Raw genomic sequence first — 20,345 nt, 5'->3', positions numbered from 1 at the left:
ACATCACTGCTGAATGCTGATCGGAGGATTTCCTTAGACTTATTTCCCTTAAAACTTTTTTCTTAGGTTTTACGTGGTATGGTATGGTAATCTTTATCCATGAAATGAGAAAAGTATTTCCACGACTTAAATCCGGCAACAACTCCTCATCGCTCGAACCCGGTTTACCAAGCTAGCCTTTGCTGTGCAAGTTCCAATTGTCATACATTTTTTATTTTGTTTTTTTAACTTTTTATACAGTTTACCAGAATTTAAAACCGTCCACCAGGTCAGAATTTAGAACTGTGTACTGAACAGGAGTAGCGTAACGTGTCGCAATGCCTTACGAGGCGAGCATTAAAATGGTCTAGCCGCTAGACTCTAGCGCCATAGGGTATCGAACAGGAAACCCGAACCGGAATTATTGCGAATGACTGTACTCTAGTACTTTAGTGCAAGGAAGTGTTAAATGAATGTTTCAATATACAGTAATAATAGGCCTACTAACGATTTCTGTTACTTCTACTATAAAACATTAAAGTTGCATTCACAAGTAGCAAAAAATATAACATACAGTTCTCATTTATTCTCGTGTAGGTTTTAATCCAAATTAGGATTTGCAATAAACAAAAAATCGTTAGTTTTCACGCTTTGCTGTGAAGTATTGCATCATTATTTCAACAGATTTGCCCCTTCGCTTACTCACTGAAGGCCACGTAAACTGTGATACGTCATAAGAAGTAGAAAACAAGTTTGGGGTTTCCCCATGGCTGATATTTAAAACAAGAGTCGACTTGAACACTTGCAGAAGATTTCAGTAGGCAGCCAAATGTTGGTTGGAGGAAGCTAAGAAATGCAGCGGGGTTTGTAGTCTTGTAGATGTCAGTTGACAAATTAAAACGAGTCATACGGTCTGGTTTATAATGTGTTCCTTACTATTTTTGCGTAACAGAGCAGATATGTATAGCTAGGTTAGGTTGCCATGACCATGATATCTCTATTCAACTTCCATGCAAGGCCTGCACCTATGTACAAAAAAATTTTTTTGTTTTCAAAAGGAAGTAGGCCTAGCAAAGTTTTCTTAACAGTTTTTGAAAGTATGGTTTTGGCCAAGTCACAAAGTTGTTTGGCGTTTGTTAATCAACTCGGTTATGTTTTGATATTACTTTGTCTAACGAGGCAAGTAATTTGTACTGTACCAGTCAGTGATTCTGACAACAACGATGCATCTTCGGTAGCGATGGAAAAAGATGACAATGAGCCAATTGAACCCTTTGTTGCAACAAACGAATGGCAAGAGATTAAACCAGGTAAGAAGTTTTAGAAATTCTATTAAATTTACATCTAAATGCTTTTTTGCCAGTTTACCTGAAGACTTACCTGCTGCTGCTGCTGCTGCTGCGTGTATGTTGCTTAAATAATGGTTTGTATAAATGCTTAAATCATCAGCGAAATTATGCATGAATTAGATGCCAAATCCTCGGAAAATATGAAAGATGCAGTCTTGCTGTTGCAAAGTACGATGCCTTTTCATGGATAAGAATCAGGCCTGTGAGGCAATGGTGTTATATTAGCTAAACGTTACTAAAACATTATCAGAAAGTTTCTATTCATGATTAAATAAGACTTAAGGAATGGCTGCCATACTAACTTACTTTGTCACTGCTCTTATGATATTAATAGTTAGTAACATACCACAACAATACTATCTGAGTAACATATTTTATTTGACATATTATACTTTGCAAATGACACATGTCACGACTGAACTTAAACGAATAACACACACAAAATAGTACATCAGAATAAGGAAGAAGTAAACATTAAAAATCATTGGAAAAGACTGAATGTCACCAAACCTACTAATTTATACTTATAAACTAAATGAGTTATTACGTAATTACATTAGCTTCTTTCTCTAAATTGATTCTAGAATTTTCCATAGTAGTAGCATGACTAAAAGTACGCTAATGATTGGCTAATAATCACATTATCAGCACAGCACACTGAAATCTATCAATAATGGCGCTGCAACGAACACAGAACAGTAATGCGAACAAAGCGTAGAACACTTGTTGTTGACAAAGCACTGTCAAGATTGCATTCTACATGTGGTGAATGTGAATCAGCGCTCACCACACTTCAACATCGAAGAAAAAAGTGACCGCTTATAAACAGTAAATCTACGATGGCAGCGCTGAGTCATCAGTCTGAACAAAACAAGGCAGTAACAATTCTAAGGCAACTTAGTAAATGCCATAATTGATTGGATTAGTTGCACCTAACAGTTAAAGCAACATTTCACTTTAAGTAACACAAACATTGCAATTGTTTGTGCACCTGTGCATTTGGAAGTGATGAAAAATGTCCGCGTTACTTTTTGTTGAGTTGAAATCTGTGTATGTCCGTAGGTCAGGCTATTCCCAGGGGCCTCCATGTAAAGATGGACATCAATAATGGTGGGAAGTGGGCAAAACTGATGGATGAAAACTCAGATGAAGATCGAAATGCTCTGGCGCAAATTCCATCAAACAAGAACGAAGAACTGAAGGATTCTTCTGAAAGGTTCTGTTTATTTCAGTGCTGTTGTAAAAAAGATTCATTTTGAGCGTTTGTTTTATATTAAATGAATAATTTTCAAAAATTGCAATATACCATTTATGATTATATTGTAATAATAAGTAGCAAATTTGCCAATATGTTGCTAGTGGGAATGTTCCAAAATACCGAATCGATGAATTAAAAAAAGCATTGAAGAATTTTAAACAAGAAAATAAAAGTTCTTTACAACCTGATGTAAGTTGCATTTAGCATCTATTTACAGTATTGATAAATTAATGAAAAAGTAACTATGGTTGTCGTAAAATTATATAAACAATAATGTTAAGGGCCATTGGACTCTTAAAAAAAAACATGCAAGTTAATATTTTAATATAGTTAAATTAATTTAATATAGGTCCTTGTGAGATTGTAACATGAAATCTCTATTAATCTATAAATCTCTCTATCAAACTATTGTGCAGGATGAGCAAGCAAAGAAAAGTTTTCGGTCTTTGGATGAGCTAAAAGAAGCTTTCGATCAACTTGACCTTCAACAAGAGACCGACGTTGAAGTCATGAAGCGACTTGTCGCGACTTTGACAGATGCCAAGTCAAGCATCGAGGCAAAGTATGTTGCTTTGCAGGATCTAGAGTATTATGTCCATCAGGTATGACTGGTGTATCTTGTATTTCTGCATTTCCTTCCATCTTTATTTATTTTAGAGTAATTTATCTTGAGTTGTCTCAAGAAATTCAAGGTTATCTGTTGCTGAGCTTCACTTGCGATTTATTCCTGTTGTTTAAAAACTTTTTCATGGTTTCTTTATCGTGTTGTTGAACATTGTATCTTCAGATTGACAATGCTAATGATCTTGTCACATTTGGAGGGTTCGATATTGTCCATAATACACTCAACGACACTGATGTAACTCTCAGAGAAGAAGCAGCTCATGTGATTGGTTCAGCAATGCAAAGTAATCCCAAAGTTCAAATAAAGGTTATTTTTCAATGTATTGTTATTCAATGTTATTTTTTCTGTCATTATTCTTCTTAATTTTGTATTGTGATGTATATTTGTATTTTCTATATGCTGTCATATTATGTTTGTGATACTCAGTAGATAAATTCCGTATTTGTCGGCTTTAATAGGCGATCGAATCTGGCGTGCTTTCAAAATTACTATTTATGCTGTCCAGTCAGCATGAACCGATGACAGTGCGCAAGAAATGTATCTATGCTCTATCCGCTATGCTACGGCACTTCCCATTGGCTCAAATCAAGTTTGCTGAGCACGGAGGTTTTGCTGTTTTACTGGAACTATTTTCACAAGCAAGTATTTACTTTAATTTTGGATTCGCATTTTCTTCAAAAGTTTTTACGGGTGAAAATTCATGTTTTGGTTAGTTTGCAGGCAATTAATCCCAATGTAGGTATACTAGTTTTTCACTTTATTTATTTTCAATAAAGCAAAACATGAGACAGCTGCATATTAAAGCAATTCGTTTATTAAATGACATAACTGTGGAAAGGAACAATGCAAAAGCCGCCACAGATGATCCACAAATTGTAGAGAGAAGAAAGCAGTATAACAGGTTCATTTACAGGAGAAAAGAAAACATAAACAAATTATTAACATATATTTATTTTTGCTACTGAACTGTTTTATGAAATTTCAATCAAACGCTCGGCGCTTTTTACTGACACGTTTTATTATTTCCCGCGATGTGCAACGAACTCAGGTGAAGATTGGGAAAATGACCTAAGCTTTTCGTCTCCTCAGAGTTCCCATGCAGCGTCTTATAAACGAATTAGGTTGGTGTGATGCGATATCTTCATTACTCACAAGCCAGTCTCACAGCGAAAGAGAAACCGTGTTAGACGCTATGAGAAATATGCACGTTTACTGTGCATCCAATTTCCAGACACAAAACGTCACCGTTTTGCTTAAGACGTTGAAGGTGAAAAGTGTGGTATAAATTAAAAGTGACTATCGATTAAAAGTTTCATAAAATATTCAAAAGGTATCAAAGCTTTGACATGAGTAGTAATGCGATTAAATAACGAGTAGGAGGAATACAAACAACTCTCGGACGAAGAGAGAGAAGAAGGGGAAGCTGATGGTTATTTCAAGCTTCTGTTTGACATCACTGATTCCGTCCTGGCAACTTGCAAGTTAAATTCTTCTTCGAAGGATGAATTATGATGCTGAAAAAAGCCTTGCTGTGACGTGCCTGGCACTTGATAGAGCGTAATACGAAGAGGAAGCGATACAGACAGAGGTTGCAGAATCTGAACTGGTTTGTGAGAGAAAATGTTGGTTTTATGATTACATTATTCTGATCTGAGATGCTTTCAAATTTGCTGGTTTTGAATGCACAGCTCATTTTGTAATATGCATCACATTGTGCTATTTACCAAAATAAAATATATTATTTATTGCGTAAGTTAGTGATACATTCCAAAATTTATGTGATGATCGGCAGCACATTTATAATCATTTTTATGTTTGAAAAACTTTAGTACTATAAAGATTGAGGTATTTGAAAATTTTGCATTTGTTTTAGTCTGTTGTTTGCCAATAAAATAACATCAAGTTAGCCGCAGTCGTGGACCAGGAACAGCCCAACAACGATATAACATATGTAGCCTATAGCAGTGGTTCTTAAACTGGGGGGCGTGTAACATTCATAAGGGGGGCGCGAGAGATGACAAACTGTCTATTATATGAGCTATGTCTAAACATGCTTTCTTGACTTTCGCTATAGGTTCATTTTTAATAAAATTTTAAAGTGTGTCACGATGGCAATTGTACTTTTGAAATTTGGATTCTGAAATACGTTAATTGTTACATCATAATATTTGTTGTCTCCGCATTGAAGTGTATTGTTTTCGTTTGCTCATTCACGCACTCCTAGCTCGACTAACTGCTCTTGTGTTCTCTTTTTGCTGTGACTTGTTTTTTCTCAGAACGGGGGGCGGCGTAACAAGAAAAACTTTTACAAATGTATCACTTGTAGAAATACTTAATTTACACTAAATTCACTTTCTTTAGTTTTACAATTATGATGTATACAGGAAGCCAGATGTTTTTGCTACTAACCTGTAAATATCCGATCAGTTTACGACGTATAATTTTCGAGTCATTAACGATTGAAAATTTGTGTGCAGTGTCGGCCACACATAGTAAAAATAGTAATGTCGCGCACCTGGTTTAAATACGGTAAAACCAACGTTAGCCAATATTAAAACCGTAAAATGAAGTAAAACTTAATTTTAGTATTGATTTAATAACTAAGTATTTCAGTAATTAAACTAATTGTATTGACACAAAATGAGTGGAAAAAAGAGAAAGTATGACCAAAATTATCTGAAGTATGGCTTTATAGGTACCACAGTGAACGGAAAAGTCGTACCGCAATGTGTGATATGCTTAGAAAAGCTAAGGAACGACGTTTTGAGACCAAGTCGTTAGCAGCGTCATCTTCATGAATATAAAAACAAAACCTAGGAACAAAGAACTTGACTGTGAAGCCGACCTAAGACGTGCATTATTTTCCACAAAGCCCCGAATTAAACGTTTGGTTTCCTAAAAACAACTACATCCTTCACATTAATGAAAGTTAATTGAAAATAAATTGTTGTTTTGTTTAATGCTTTTTTATTTTGCATTGAGGTGGGGCGCGGATTTTTTAGTCACCGTCAAGGGGGGCGTGTGCCAAAAAGTTTAAGAACCCCTGGCCTATAGCGTAATGACTTACGTTGTTCTATATCGTAATGGCCTTTTGGAAACGTGTTAACTGTAAACGTTGACGCATGTTCATTTTTCGAATATCTGTAGTCCTGGTGAATAATTCAAACAATTCCACATGAAATCAAGTAAAATTAGAAAACAATATGACAGGAGTGAGCAAATGTATTCAATGGAAGAGCCATTTGCAGAAAATACAAGTACCAGAGAGACTCAAAATTATTTCAATACAAAAAATAAGCCTTTGTTTTGGCTCAGTTTTGCATGGCAGATTAGACATAGAGGTTTATTTCCTTGACTAGTAAACGCATAGTTTTCTTCCCACTCTAGATTAAAACCTTTGTTTTCATCTTCACATTTTCGTTTTTTGCTGGCATTACATGTCATCGTTTTCGTTTTACAGTGTATTTAAGTAGACTAAACTGAGCTAAAGCTTACTGTCTTAGCAATGAAATTGCGTTGACTTGCTGTTAACTAACTCTTCGGATTCTATGTCTACTGCTACGTCATAAACGAAATGCTGGCCTAAATAAAGAAAAGAAAAAGAGAGAAACGTTCATAAACGGGAATCTTGATAACCTTTACAATTTTTTTGGAATTTTACGATTCGACTAGAAGAGCTACAAAAAACATGCCGGCGAGCCGCAGTTTGCCCACCACTGCAATATGACATACTTTACTTGATAAAACTGAAGAATTATATCGAAAGTTGCATACAAACAAGTTCGGTCAAATTCATGGGCCTGCAGTCCTAGGATAAAACATCTTGGGCTTGGTGGCCATGCTAACCTTCCGTTGTTGTTGCACCACTGTAAATTACTTCCTGCACGTTTCAAGCTCTCAAGGCTTATCCGCTTTTCTACCGTTTGTTGATTGTTTCTAAGAATATTGCTTGTTTGATCAGTCTACAATGACATTAACACAATACTTTTCGCTTCCAACAGTCGATGGGAAAATTAGACAATACGAATACGACATCCAATACCATATACTTACCAATCTAAAGTCGTATTAACTTACTGAGTAACCTAACGTCAAGGTATTTTGTGCATAAACTTCATTTTATATCTGTAGCCTACTTTATTTACAATATTTTTGGACGTGATGTTTTTAAGTGAAGCATAAAAAGATATTTTAAGTAGCTCACCTAGCCTGTTGTTAAAGATAGGTTAAGTAAGGTTAGTGTTACTGGAAGAATGGTTTGCAAAAAAGTAATTTTAGCTATTTATGGTTTAATTGAAGTTAGACTTAAATTATAAGGAAGGTTTAGGTTACTACGCTTTCAGATTTAAATTAACTTAACACAAAATGAGAAAAATAGCCTTAAACATTTATTTTCTGCTTTCAACGATATAAAGAATCGTTACATATATATCGTTATATATAGTGGTTTATATAAAGGTCGTTGCTACTTTCCGTCAAAATAATGATAACCTATTTAGAAGAACACATTTTGGGACTTGCCCTATCATTTTGCGTCATGATAACATTGTTACGGTCTGGTGCGTCGTGTACGTTTATTTCCCGTTCCACTTTGCTTATTTGTTTGCATGGGTTCGGTTTTGATAGACTGAGCGGTAAGATTGGGTTGGAATTGTCACCAATATGCAGTTAGTCTACTTCCGACTGAGAACTAGGAGGAGGAGGCTAGATCGTCAGATTTCTTTCATGGTTTTATTTCCTGAACATGTTATAATTGCCGGTTTGCTGTAGCTCTCTGGTTTTGTTGTACATGCTGCGAATGCAATCCACAGGGTACAGACCACGGTAAAGTTTTATTTAACTTTAATAAACATAGTCTGTTAACAGGACGATGCGCGTTTTGGTTTCTGAAAACTGGCAAGCCTAAATAGGGCCATTTAGCAGTTATCATTAAGCTGCCAGAAATTTTATGTGCTAGCCCGATCTGTATATCATGGCAGGATTTGCCGAGATCTTGGGTGTACAGCTGCGATAATTCAGTTGTGTTAGTGTGCAACGGTTAGCCAAGTGTGCACCTGTTCAATCTTTTTCCAGTGCATTTCTAAGCTAACACTTTCAACTATATAGATATATCAGGTCTAGTGCAAAAGTGCACAACCAGATGACGCCACAATTTGAGTAGCTGGGTCTAGTAAGCAAAGTCATCCTGTGGTTGTGCACTTTTGCATTAGGCCCGATTTTTTCAATCGATTTATCTGTAAGCTTTAAAAATTTTCATTGTTTGTGATCGAAATTTGCCCAATCGTTATATGACTAGATGAAGCCACCTTTGCTCATTCGTTACACTTCGATGATTCTAAACATTTTCACAGTTTTGCAAGTGACCTTTTCTCTGCTACGAATACGTTTTACTATATAAGTGTTTCATGCAATGCGTTGTGTACTCGTATGCAACTTAATAATGTTCAAGAATTTTGACCGATTTACACCTCGGAACAACTGCTCATGGTTGAATATATATAATAAGCTGCATAGACTTTGCATTTGTTTCTTCCTTCTTAGAGTGATAGTGGTAAACAAGTCGCTACAGCGAAGAAATGTTGTGCTTGGTTGGTTCCACAAATGAAAAATGGCCAGATATGGTTATATCAACTTATATACAATTCAAATAAGCTATTGTGCGAAGGTCTGTTTAGACTATTAGACGGCTATGTGCATAACAAAGTCAAGTTTACTTTAAATTTATCTTAGGTGTGAAGTTGCCATGAAATACTCGCTGTGGGAGGGCTATGCCATTGACCACTTGCAGACTTGATATAGTCTACTTTTCGGTCGGTAATGCACCATATACGGTTATTTGTTGTGGATATTGTTGTAAAATGTATAGGTACAGCTCATAGCAGAGTATATCCTGCCGTATTATGTCAAAACCTAAACCATTTAAAGCCAGTTCTGAATAATTGAGTCTTTGTTAATTATAAATTTACGTTAAATTTGCCTAGGAAAATATAATACAAACCACAGTGGAAAGTGTGGCATTCTTGCCATTCTTGTACGCACACATGAACACTTTCATGTTTATCTTATCATGAACAAGGCAAATTAGGTATAACGTTTCCACACGAAAGCATAGAAGGAAGGATTAAGCACACACCATCATGTCAAAATTGGTGTTTCGGCGTGCACAATTCCTCATCGAAAAATGACAGTACCTTCCAATCTGGGCCATGGCCTTACAAACCCTAATTTTTCTCTTTACGTTTTACGATGAAAAGTAAAATTTATTTTTAAGCATTGTAAAAATTCACCCCCCATCCTTAAGCAATGCAATTTTTTGGTATATATGCATATAACAATGTGATTTTGTATACATTAAATTAAATTATAAACATTAAATTATTATGCATATAATATTTATAATTAATATAATACATTAATATAATTATTATACATTAAATTTATGGCACTTGGAGTTATAAGGCAGACTTAAAAGTATAATTGTATAATATTATTGGCAAGAAATTGTGTGTGCGTTGGTTAAAAATTTGGCACACAACGCTCAAAACCCTTCGTTTATCATCAACGAAGGCTGGAAAATGGTGGACAAACTTTGTTTGTTTGTTAATAATCGTGTGCATTGCAACTGTGGATTCATGTTAACAATTCTTCGAACTTCATATGTATAATACTGCACTTTCCCCTGTGGATGTTGTGTTTTAGAATCGAGTATGAGTTAAAATTTATGTGCTACATGGATGTAAAGAGTGCAGTTGATGTATGTTTTCAAGTGATAACAGAGGTCTTAGTTGTAAGTAGCCTGCATTATCTTGACTAAGTTTGACTCCTTTTTTCTGTTCAAATCAGTAAGCAATTGTAACTATTAAACACACTTGCATGCTTGGCAAGCTCTTGGCAAGCTGCAAGCGAATACAAGTGTCTATTAATACTCTTTTTGTGAACATGATTAAGGTTTATAAGGTAAAGAAAGTAATCCACTGCTCACAAAACAACTGGTTATTGAGTTTGAAGTTCCACCCTCCAGCATTTTCTAAAGAGCGTCTGATACTCTTTATTGCCGATCTCACAATGCGATGTAGTACATCTGAAGAAGAAACCATTTTGCTGGTTTTACTGGTATCACAAGACTCATCAGAGAAACAATTTTTAGACAAATATAGTCGTTAGTGCAGAACTCATTGGTTCTGCTTCGGAAATTACACAATGCCTTCTACTGACAGCGAAAATCGAACTTGTGGATATTTGGCCATCGATGAGGAAGATAGGCGCAAAAAATTTCAAAGACGTTATTTCATCTTAGATAAAAGCAAGGGTTTGCTGGAGTGGTTCACCGACAAACCAACAGTGAGTTATGTTTTTGAAATAATAATAATATATTAGATGTTGGATTGTTCAACATATTAACTGTTACATGTGCAATTGCTGATAGAGTATTCATGAAAAAACAACTGAGTTACAGTATTTGTATTTTGACCTGGGCAATTACTTCGACATTTGGTTTGAGTGACCAATGGCAAAAGACATATGCCATATATATATACTTGCTCTATTGTATGTCTGGCATTTTAGACTCACTATTGTGACGTTATATGACCAGTATGGTATCATATATAAACATAAGGAAAAGCATTGGAATAGCGCTACTGTCACTGGTGTATGAAAAGTGATAAACCCGAAAAGAAACTGATCAACGCACACAGGTTTGAATGCTTGTGTTTGCAACATATGTACATAACCTTTCAACCTTCCTCTCTGGGTTACTTGCTTCGGTCCTAAAAGTGTTTTGAGCAGAATAAAGTAATTCCAGCATTGCTAGGGCAAGTACGTGCTTTGCTTGAGGGAGATTGCGAGGGAGAAAACTAAAAGCACCCAAGGCTGTGCATAGTTTTTGAGTTCGTTTTGAAGCCCATTACTTTTCATCCACCCCTCATATAATATGTAAATTTATACATTAATGCAAAACTTTTGTTTATGCAAATCTTTTACACAGCGCACCATAAAAATTTTTTAGGGAATATGGTTTTTTCAGTTATCAAGTAAACTGCCTTTCTGTGCATACATTAGAGTCAGCTTAACAATACTTATTCCATTGTACATATAACATTGATAGTGATCTCAGGTTTGAACTGCAACATACGTACCAAATGGTTACAATAAGCACTACAAAATGTTACATTATTTCCATGTTTCCATCGTTATTTGAGAAGCTGTCATTGAAGTTATTAAAAGTTTCGCTGCTACTTTATCGCTCACCTTCACTCTTTATCGCTCTACTTCAATCATATGAAAAAATAAACACAGTAACAAGCACTGTTCCCTCTAAACTGGGCGCGTGTGCAAATGCGCACTGCTGACACTGTCTCCACACACAGAAAATCTGTGCTGCGCTCAAGAAAAACATCCAACCTGAATTGAAAATAAAATAAACGCATAATAATGACCACAGTGCGCACGTCTGATGCAAAGAACATTGCCGCTCACCACAATTCAACAGACTCTCTGACTGCAGCAGAAGGAAAAAGTGCATATGCGATAGAAAACATAAACATATAGCTATGGTTTTCTTGGTGCTCTGTTATCATCAGGTGTACAAAGTTTTTAGTTAAGTTTTTAATCCCTCTTGTTAACAACTAAATTCTTAACTAAACTTTATCAATCCTGAGTATATACTATATACTATGTTTGTTTTTATTTTATCGCGACAAAATTGTGCTTGAAATTTTCAGAATATGACTGACTCCAGCCAACCCTGTGGCATGCTCAACCTAGATTACATCACTATTGTAGATGAAGCAAGACGAATGAAGAAGAACTATTGTTTTGGTTAGTATTTCATCCCAACTCAACTGATGGCAGTTCCAGGTCAAAGGTTTTAAAAATTGTGTTGTTTAGTGATCAACACTCCATTCCGACCTTATTACATGCAAGCTAGAAATGATGATGAAATGAATGAATGGATTAAAATCTTGAACGATGCAGGAAAGATTACGGTGAAATCTCTTTGTTGCTTATTCTTATTTACCATCAGTTGTCCGAACTAAAATGTCAATTGCATTTACGATGCCCTGCATCTCTTAATTGCCTCATTTTCTAACTATCCTGCGTGCATCTTCACTACTAGCTTCTTTAATATGGAAATATATATATACATATTTATACCACAAAGTGAAAAATGTAATTTTTTTAGTTTAATGCTGCAATGAACGCTTGTCACAGCCCACAGTGATCGTTTCTAAGTGCAAGAAAATTTATATCACATAACATAATTTCTGAATGCAAAAATGGTTTTCCATCGTAACTCTGTTCAGGTTCCACCCGAGGCCATTCATCCCCAAGTACCGGCCATTGAAGAATCTGAATGTGCTGATATTCAGGATAGCTCAAGTTTTTCTGGCGAAGGCATCGTTGATGTTGGTGAAACAGCTACATACCGTACTGAAATTATCGGAAACGTCGTTATAAAAAGAAAACTGAACGAACCAAAGGTATGAGGATGGTTCCAAACTTTTGTCGCATCGTTCCAATGTATATTGATATTCGATATAAGTTACTTTTAGTCGTGCAGTTTTAGTGACAATATTACACCACATGCAGTGAGTCACTGCAACTGAAAGCATTGTGACGTCTAACGGCCCAGGTCATTGAAACGATAATGCAATTCAGTCAGTGCCAAGTAAACTCCTGTTAAAAGTTGCATTTCATATGTTACAGTCATGTTTCTACTTTGAGTTCTTAATATATCATCACAATGCAATATTGATGATATCATAGACGATATCAATGGGTATTATTACATCACTATTTGAGCAGGAGTTGGAAGAAATACCAGTCTCTCCGTCCTTCAACTCAACCGGCTCCGACATGTTCCCTTATCAACAGGTCGACAACGTATCGTTGCAGATGGCTTCCATGGGTGTAATTGACGATACGGACGTTGTTAAACGCGGGTGGGCTGTAAAGCAAGGACATGTTGTGAGTTACAAGTGACAATAAATTTAACTCTTGTTACAAATTGATGAAAGTTTTTTCGTCGTTGGTCTTATCTCATTCTTGTATGCTATGTGACTTTATCCCCATTTATTGCTAAGTGTGTTTGGTGTATATACAGCACACACAGTATTATGCACACCCTGTAAGCCAGTACAAATTAGAAGAATCCATTTTCGTGTAGTGTTCTATAGCGTCAATTTTTAATAATTTTTAAAAATTTTCCGTGCAGCGAAAAAACTGGAAAAGAAGATATTTCATTCTAAAAAATGACGGTTTTACCTACTACAAATCTGAACATGTATGTTGGGTTGGTTTTCTTTTGAACACGTATTTCACATACATGCATATATAACCATATATGTATATATATATGCATAACAAGTATGTCTTGTGTTTTGATGAGTTATTCTACTTACTGTACGAAAGCGTTTCCTATTTATGATTGGTTCACTCCATAGTCTTTGACTGCACAAAAACAGTCCATTCCGTTGTAACATTTGTGTATGTGACCTCTGTGCATAGCATCACTTTGCCCATTGCTTACAGGACAAAGAACCACTCCGAACCATCCCGATAAGTGAAATTTTAACGGCCAGAGCAGACGACGGAGAAGCGTCAAAACTACGGGACAATCTGTTACTTATTGCCACCACAGACAAGATCTATTACATGCAGGTAGCATTTTATGACGTGCCTTTATGGTTCAGGGGCTGGGGGTTATCCTGTGTGTGTTGTAAGTTCACTTTGCTCATTTTAAAGTTTCGATTTGTTGTTTGTTTTGTAGCTTGTAAGGAGGGATATGGGTTTGCATAGTGCAGGCCAAAAGCCCATGAGTTAAAGTTGGGTTGGAGTTAATTATAATTATAACGCGGTCTAGGTCTTTGTTTGCCCTGATTGACTGTTAATCCATTCCGTTCATTTAATAATTACAACAGGAAGTTGAGCGGTTGGGCCCAGTGATTATGTACGTAGTTACATTTGTGTGCTTCCATGACGTAATCGCTGACCATCCGGGTTTTGTATTAATAATACATCGTAATCAACTTATTCAGTGAATTAAACGTGAAAAGGTCACTTGTGCTATTGTTAACAGACCGAGTGTTGTGGCGGGAAATAGTTTTGTAAATTGTTTTGATTCCATGATTTGTCATGATTTAAAACCTGGTGTAATAAACTTACACCGAAGTTGATTTTATAGGTTCGATGAAGAATGATCATACAAAGTATGTCAACACTTTAATGCTTATTTTTGACGTTATATAATCTACTTAACTTGTTTTTGTTAGGCCGATAGCCCAGATGATATGACGTCATGGATTGACGCGTTTAACACTGCAATCAAAGCCAACAGACATTTGGGCAAGACGAACCAGGTATATGCGGGCACGTGATCTTGTTTGGAATGTTACGTCGACGAGACGTTTTGTGCTTTATTTTCAGTTTGCATGGGAGTCGGATCATTTATTTTGCTTTTAAAAATATTTGTGAGTAATATGGCAAATATTTAAAAAGCCACGTGCTTACTTAATAAATCCTGACTTTCACTTTCTCATAGCAACCATGGCCGTCGTCGTCATGATAGTGTTTAACCATACACCTCATTCAGTTGCGTGCCTTAATAAGAATGGTTGGTATTTCTCTCTGCATCGTCATTTGATCAAAGGCACTCGCGTTTTCTTGTTTGTCATGCAAACTTCATAGACTTCATCGCTAAATAAACCTTGATAACAAATCTTGATACTTCAGTCAAACGGAGAATTGATTCGTGTCAATTTATGATTCTTACAAGCGAAGGAAAATTGTCCGTTTAGCGCATAACCTTAAAGCGCATAGCATAGCGCGTAACCTTACCTAACTTACATTTTGAGTAAAATGAATTAATGTGATACATGGTAACGGCACATACCAGACATGTTCCACCAATAGAGTCGGTTGCAATCACACAAAGTACATTAATATGTAGTTGTTTATTCAGTTGGTCTAATTAGCAATATTAGATTAGGTAAGGCTGTTTGCATCCCATGTCTGTAAATGGTTAATGTTTTTGGCATTATGACAATTTTTCTTCTCTATTTTTATGCCTCAAACAGGTCAAGAAATCGAGCTCATTCAGAGATAAATTGCGCTCAAAGTTGCAATGGTGACCGAATGCAGGTAGTCTGTTTTGTGACTTGTGAGAAACTAACGGTTGTTTCTAACATTTCCAGAAACACGTAACACAATAGAAAGGTGTATTTGCATGACATTAGGTAGTCCACATGTGGTGTGTTGCAAAGCGTTGCATGTAGTACACAGAGCTGTTGATGTAGATTGTAGAAAGGGCCTAAGCATAATTTTCTCACCGGTATTGTTGTTGATTCACTTTTCTACTACTTTTGTTCGATGCTGAACCTTGGTCTTCATTAAGCAATATTGCTCTCGAATTTCAGATAACACGATTCGTGCTTTTCACTTTTTCTTAAACAAGATACACGAAAATCTTATAACTATACAAAGCAATAAAAGTTTTAATATTTTCATGATTAAAAAGAAGTTTGTAGAAAACACAAGTTGTCAATGCATTCATAGTCATACAAATACATCAAACGAACAAACAGTTTTATCAACAATTTGCTAGTTGGACTTGGTAGAAGTTACAAATTGACATGAAATAAAGCACTTTTGTATGCTTCATTATTTAATTAATCGTCATTGCATGCCATTGTGAAGTAATTTAGTTGACTTTGCTTTGCATCATTTCACCAGGTTAAACGTTAACATTTACATCGCCAATCAAGCCCGTTTGCTTTTAGCTTTTGTTCACAGCACGGTTGATGTGCAATGTTTATTTTATTTTCATTTTTTTCAATTTTAGCGCGGTTATATATAATTAAATCTTTTTGCAAACGTACTCTTATTGTTAATTATCAACTGATTTCTTGGAACATGATTTCATTTATATAGGCTGCTGTAGAAGTTGACACTAACCAAGTTGACACTAATTTTGTGGGTCAATTCACTCCTGGGCATTGCTGTATAGAATTGATGCGTTCGATGACCTTATAATGTTTGACCGAGTTGACATATTTTCACTGACCAATTAGCCGACTGGATTTATATGAGACGAGCTTTGTTTGTGCCGCCTTTTCTAGACCCATCTCCCTAAAGAGCAAGCAGTATTATCTTTAAATGGGGCCACTTCGTATTTCAGTGTGTTGCCAGGTGACACTTTTGTCCCCAAAATCAGCTACAGCCGAATGGGCACACCTGCATGTAGGATTAGGTCTGCGATTTTCGATGGCATCTTCTGCTTTTTCACCCTTTTCCCATCGCTGTAGGGCTTCAGTTTTGGGTCAGACTTGAGCCTCCAGGCTACTCTGTAATGGCCCCACCTTTTACACCTGAGGCTCATCTGTTGTAGCATAGCAGGCTGGGACGAGAGCAGCAAAGTTCTCTGGTTTTATGTCAGGCTGTCATTGTCTTAGCTTTTGGTCCTGGAAATTTTGCAATTTACCCCATTGATGGGACCCTTACGTTTCAGAACAGACCTGGGAGTAACAACAACAAAGGAGTGGCTCCAATTTCATTCGTAACTCCAAAACTGAAGCCTTGTCACCGTGTGCAGTTTATGGTCATACCCACTACCCAAAATTGTTGAATGTAGCAACGTGATTTATGATAGCTTATGTGGTCTACTTTAATTTAAGTTTTTGAACATTAAGATTTTATTTGGATAAATCTTACACACGCAAAGGAGAAAATACCCCTTGGAGCCACAGAAATACAGCAAAAGTCATGCCTCATTTTACTTTAGTGCCACGCCCCACTTTAGTGTCAATTCAGGCAAACTCTACTGCTGTAGAAATTCTATTAACATGCATGTCACTATTTGCTCTTGATTGTAATTAAAACACATCAGATTTTTCAACTAATAGTCACTAACAATCGTTTATATCATTGCGTTAACTATGGCTTTCCATTTTTGTTGCTATTCTGTAAGTTGTTACCATTTCAGTTTGATTCGCATGATGGTGAGTGCATGTATTTTTGGCCAGGTGAAAAAGAATTTGGCAGCAACGAAAAGTAATGCTGCTGCAGATGGAAGGACTAAGGGGAAACCCTCCCTCCTAATGACAACGCAGTCCCAGAGCACCAATAATCTCATTCCTGTCGTGCCTATCTTACAAACCCTATCTACACAGGTTGCCGACCGGGAAGGTTTCAGTTTAGGAAGATCTTTCGACAAGTTAGATGAAGCACACATCGGTGGGCACCGGCCCTTGTCGCACTTTGAGAAAAGAACCTCATCGCATTCGATCGGCCTTCAAGGCAGCTCACAGGACAGTATAGGCTACAACACGTGCAGTAATGATTCGCTTGATAACATTCTTGAATCTCCGTCGCTGAAAATTAGTGAAAAAAAGAAAGCTAAGGCTCACAGAAGAGCCGACTCAGAAGTGACTTTTCTCACTACTCATACCGTAGAGTCAATGACCAGCAACATCAGATTGGGCAAACAGCTCTACGACCCTTCCACTTATCACCTTGAAAACATTCAATCAGGACCCGAAACTAAAGTGCTGAACCAAAGGTCCAGTTCAGTCGAGTTAAGTCAATCTTCGCCATCATCCAGCCGTTTTCCAAGTGCAAACTATGTCGCTTCCCATTTAGATCCGAAAGTTGATTTGAGATCAGCTGTAAAGCCGAGTTCTGTGAAGAAGAAGAAGAACAGCGGTATCATGTTCTCACTCAACACAATGCTAAACCGAAAGCAAGATAGAATCAAAAAAGAAAAGACATATTATTCCACTCAGAGAAAATAACTAACAACGTGGCCGATAAAGCCGTTTCCCCATGCCATCAATGATTCGGGCTTGCTCCGTTTTGAGTAAAAATTGGCCAATAATGCAGTAGCAACGTAATGTGTTGCAATGTTGGCAAAATCTGCCCTTACGAGATCGCGTTGCCGGCCTGTGTAAGACTATCAGATAAACTTGCAAGAGTGATTCTTGCTTATGGACTGTTTTGAGAGATACATCTGTATACGGTGAAACTTCATTTATCAATTGTACATGTGTTGTGTTCATTTAATATCGCTTCAGTGTGTCTTAAGCATAACTACACTTATTATGCTGTAGTTAAGCATGTCTCAGGTATTCAGGGAATGACTCCTTTTATCATCTTCAATTTAGGATCTTATTATATTCACACAACACCCGATTTTTGGGCATGACAACCCTTTAATGTCACTGGGCTTTGATTGCTGTGATTCTGTATTCTGCATTCTGAAGCGTTTTATATTTACTCTATGTATCAACAAGCACGTCGTATTTAAGTGAAATACTAGTCAACTTTATTATACTGCTATACACTTTATGTTAATGGAGTTGAGCATGCCGTGGCTTATGTCAGTATGAAGTGGCATACCTGATGGCTGGCATACCCCAATGTGCATTGACATTTGTCCTTTCAAGTGACGCTCACCAACCCTATGATGTATTATATAACATGCCTTGCTGGCCTAGCCCCTTTCTTCCCCAAGTGCAATTTAATTCAAACAAGGTCGTCAACGAAGTGAACTCGTAAAATTAGAACTCCTTAACACACAGTTCGCCGCCTAGCGTAGCATTCCTCAGTCACAGTTTGTAAAATTTTCTGAAAGCGCTGTGTGCACTAGACATACTATTAGGCATTTATAAAAATCTCGTTTCTTAGTGCAATTAGAACTTATTACAATTGTGTTCATGTAGTGCCAAGGTTATAAGCAAACATAATATTGTGACATTGTGCGTGTGTGATTGGATAAGATCAACAAATCGCTATTGTTTCTCTTATGTGAAATTTTGCATTACATTCCATAAACAGGATGTGTTATTGTTGAAGGTGATACCGGTACCCTTGATTGGTCACTGAGTATCGAAAAGGGACCGCATCGCTGCAAGCCTGTCGTCATCGAGCTGCTTAGACCTTTGTGTTTTTAGTTTGACCTATTGTGAGGTGGAAATAATTTACAGCTTCTTGCTCTTCTTCTTACGTGCTAGTACGCAACGTCCTCGTACAATCGCTCAGAATAGACGTAGCTTAGGTTTTGGGATACCATAACAAGCAGAGGCGCAGAGCGATGTAAATTTTAACTAAGCTTTTTGGAGATCACCACAGTAACGCTCGACGATTATAATCCCACTTGATTTTCTGACTAACTCCAATCAAAGGTTTATGTCAATCCCGGTAAAAATTTCAGACTAGGTAATCCCGAGCACACAAAAAAGTCAAGGGATAAGTAGTTTGTATTGTGTTGCCTGAGATTATAACTGCCATGTGTTTGTGGCGTACACTGCCACCTTTGTTTTGTAACCAGTTACGTAAAACTAATCAGTGTCTTGATTGAGGTATGTGCGTAGGGATGTACAGGGTGGGTCAGAAAAACCTACCACATTTCAAATTGTTACCGTACCAAAGCTGTAGCAGTCTGACAGAAGGTTGAATTGAAATTTTGCAGCAAAGGACTTACCATTTGTGTTTCAGGTTTTAGTTTTTATAAGTAAATAATGTTTTGTGCAAATTTTAAAAATTTTGTATCTGTATGTAAAACGGCCTGGACTGGCGTGCCGTGCCAACACCGTGCATTTATTGTGGAAGATTTCATTAGAAATGGGGAATCTGTGACTCGAACGCTAAGAAATTTTAAGACTCATTTCAAACTAAACCGTAACGACCCTGGACCCAATCGAAAATCTGTAATGCTCTGGGTCAAAAATTTCAGAGCTACGGGTTCAGCACTAATTTGAAAGCCACCTTGAAGGCCTCGAGGGCGCCATCTACATCTCGAGGGCACCACCTACAGGATGGAATAATTAAAACATAATTACATCAAATGGTAACCTTTTGACTTTGAGATGAGACAATAAATGTTTTGATTGCTTATAAATTTTGTCTCTTTTTCCTAGTTTGAAATGTGGTAGGTTTTTCTGACCCACCCTGTACAATACAGAATAATTCATTAATTATATTCTAGAATAGTTTATTCCGGGTCCAGCATTTTGAATCCTACTCTATAAGAGTTAAAAATATTCAGGCCATTCGTCAAGGATTAGCCCATAGGAAAGGGAAAAAGGAATGCACGGATTTAGCCATTCGTATGGGCTGAAAGGAATAATTCCATCTTTTA

At 36.7% G+C, this 20,345-nt stretch overlaps 2 protein-coding genes across 3 annotated transcripts; both read left to right on the top strand.

The window, feature by feature from the left end:
- The first annotated feature begins 1,040 nt into the window (after nucleotides 1-1,040).
- On the top strand, nucleotides 1,041-5,118 carry LOC143460931 (nucleotide exchange factor SIL1-like). Its single transcript, XM_076958624.1, has 9 exons — nucleotides 1,041-1,289; nucleotides 2,391-2,544; nucleotides 2,688-2,775; nucleotides 3,003-3,188; nucleotides 3,374-3,517; nucleotides 3,670-3,849; nucleotides 3,988-4,112; nucleotides 4,301-4,478; nucleotides 4,589-5,118. The coding sequence occupies exons 1-9, from the start codon at nucleotides 1,079-1,081 to the stop codon at nucleotides 4,721-4,723; spliced, it is 1,401 nt and encodes a 466-aa protein (XP_076814739.1). The 5' UTR covers nucleotides 1,041-1,078; the 3' UTR covers nucleotides 4,724-5,118.
- A 5,040-nt stretch (nucleotides 5,119-10,158) lies between these two features.
- On the top strand, nucleotides 10,159-19,044 carry LOC143459690 (pleckstrin homology domain-containing family A member 1-like). Of its 2 annotated transcripts, none has more exons than XM_076956925.1 (9): nucleotides 10,159-10,552; nucleotides 11,935-12,031; nucleotides 12,101-12,198; nucleotides 12,517-12,693; nucleotides 13,019-13,180; nucleotides 13,428-13,496; nucleotides 13,745-13,873; nucleotides 14,485-14,571; nucleotides 17,380-19,044. In XM_076956925.1, exons 1-9 carry the CDS (start codon nucleotides 10,412-10,414, stop codon nucleotides 17,998-18,000), a joined length of 1,581 nt encoding a protein of 526 aa, XP_076813040.1. In that variant the 5' UTR covers nucleotides 10,159-10,411; the 3' UTR covers nucleotides 18,001-19,044. The 2 variants fall into 2 exon arrangements, with proteins under 2 accessions (XP_076813040.1, XP_076813039.1); XM_076956924.1 differs by having other exon boundaries at nucleotides 17,233-19,044.
- Nucleotides 19,045-20,345: the final 1,301 nt, after the last annotated feature.

Source organism: Clavelina lepadiformis, chromosome 5 (genome assembly GCF_947623445.1).
Source record: "Clavelina lepadiformis chromosome 5, kaClaLepa1.1, whole genome shotgun sequence".
NCBI lineage: Eukaryota > Metazoa > Chordata > Ascidiacea > Aplousobranchia > Clavelinidae > Clavelina > Clavelina lepadiformis.
Note: the sequence above shows the minus strand (reverse complement) of the source record. Positions and strands in the feature narration are given on the sequence as shown.

Coding starts and splice junctions, on each gene's coding strand:
- LOC143459690 (XM_076956924.1), top strand. CDS start 10,412: ATGCCTTCTACTGACAGCGAAAATCGAACTTGTGGATATTTGGCCATC. Junction 12,032..12,100: donor GAAGAAGAACTATTGTTTTG/GTTAGTATTTCA, acceptor TGTGTTGTTTAG/TGATCAACACTCCATTCCGA. Junction 12,199..12,516: donor ACGATGCAGGAAAGATTACG/GTGAAATCTCTT, acceptor AACTCTGTTCAG/GTTCCACCCGAGGCCATTCA.
- LOC143460931 (XM_076958624.1), top strand. CDS start 1,079: ATGGTTTTGGCCAAGTCACAAAGTTGTTTGGCGTTTGTTAATCAACTC. Junction 2,545..2,687: donor CTGAAGGATTCTTCTGAAAG/GTTCTGTTTATT, acceptor ATATGTTGCTAG/TGGGAATGTTCCAAAATACC. Junction 3,850..3,987: donor TACTGGAACTATTTTCACAA/GCAAGTATTTAC, acceptor TTTTCAATAAAG/CAAAACATGAGACAGCTGCA.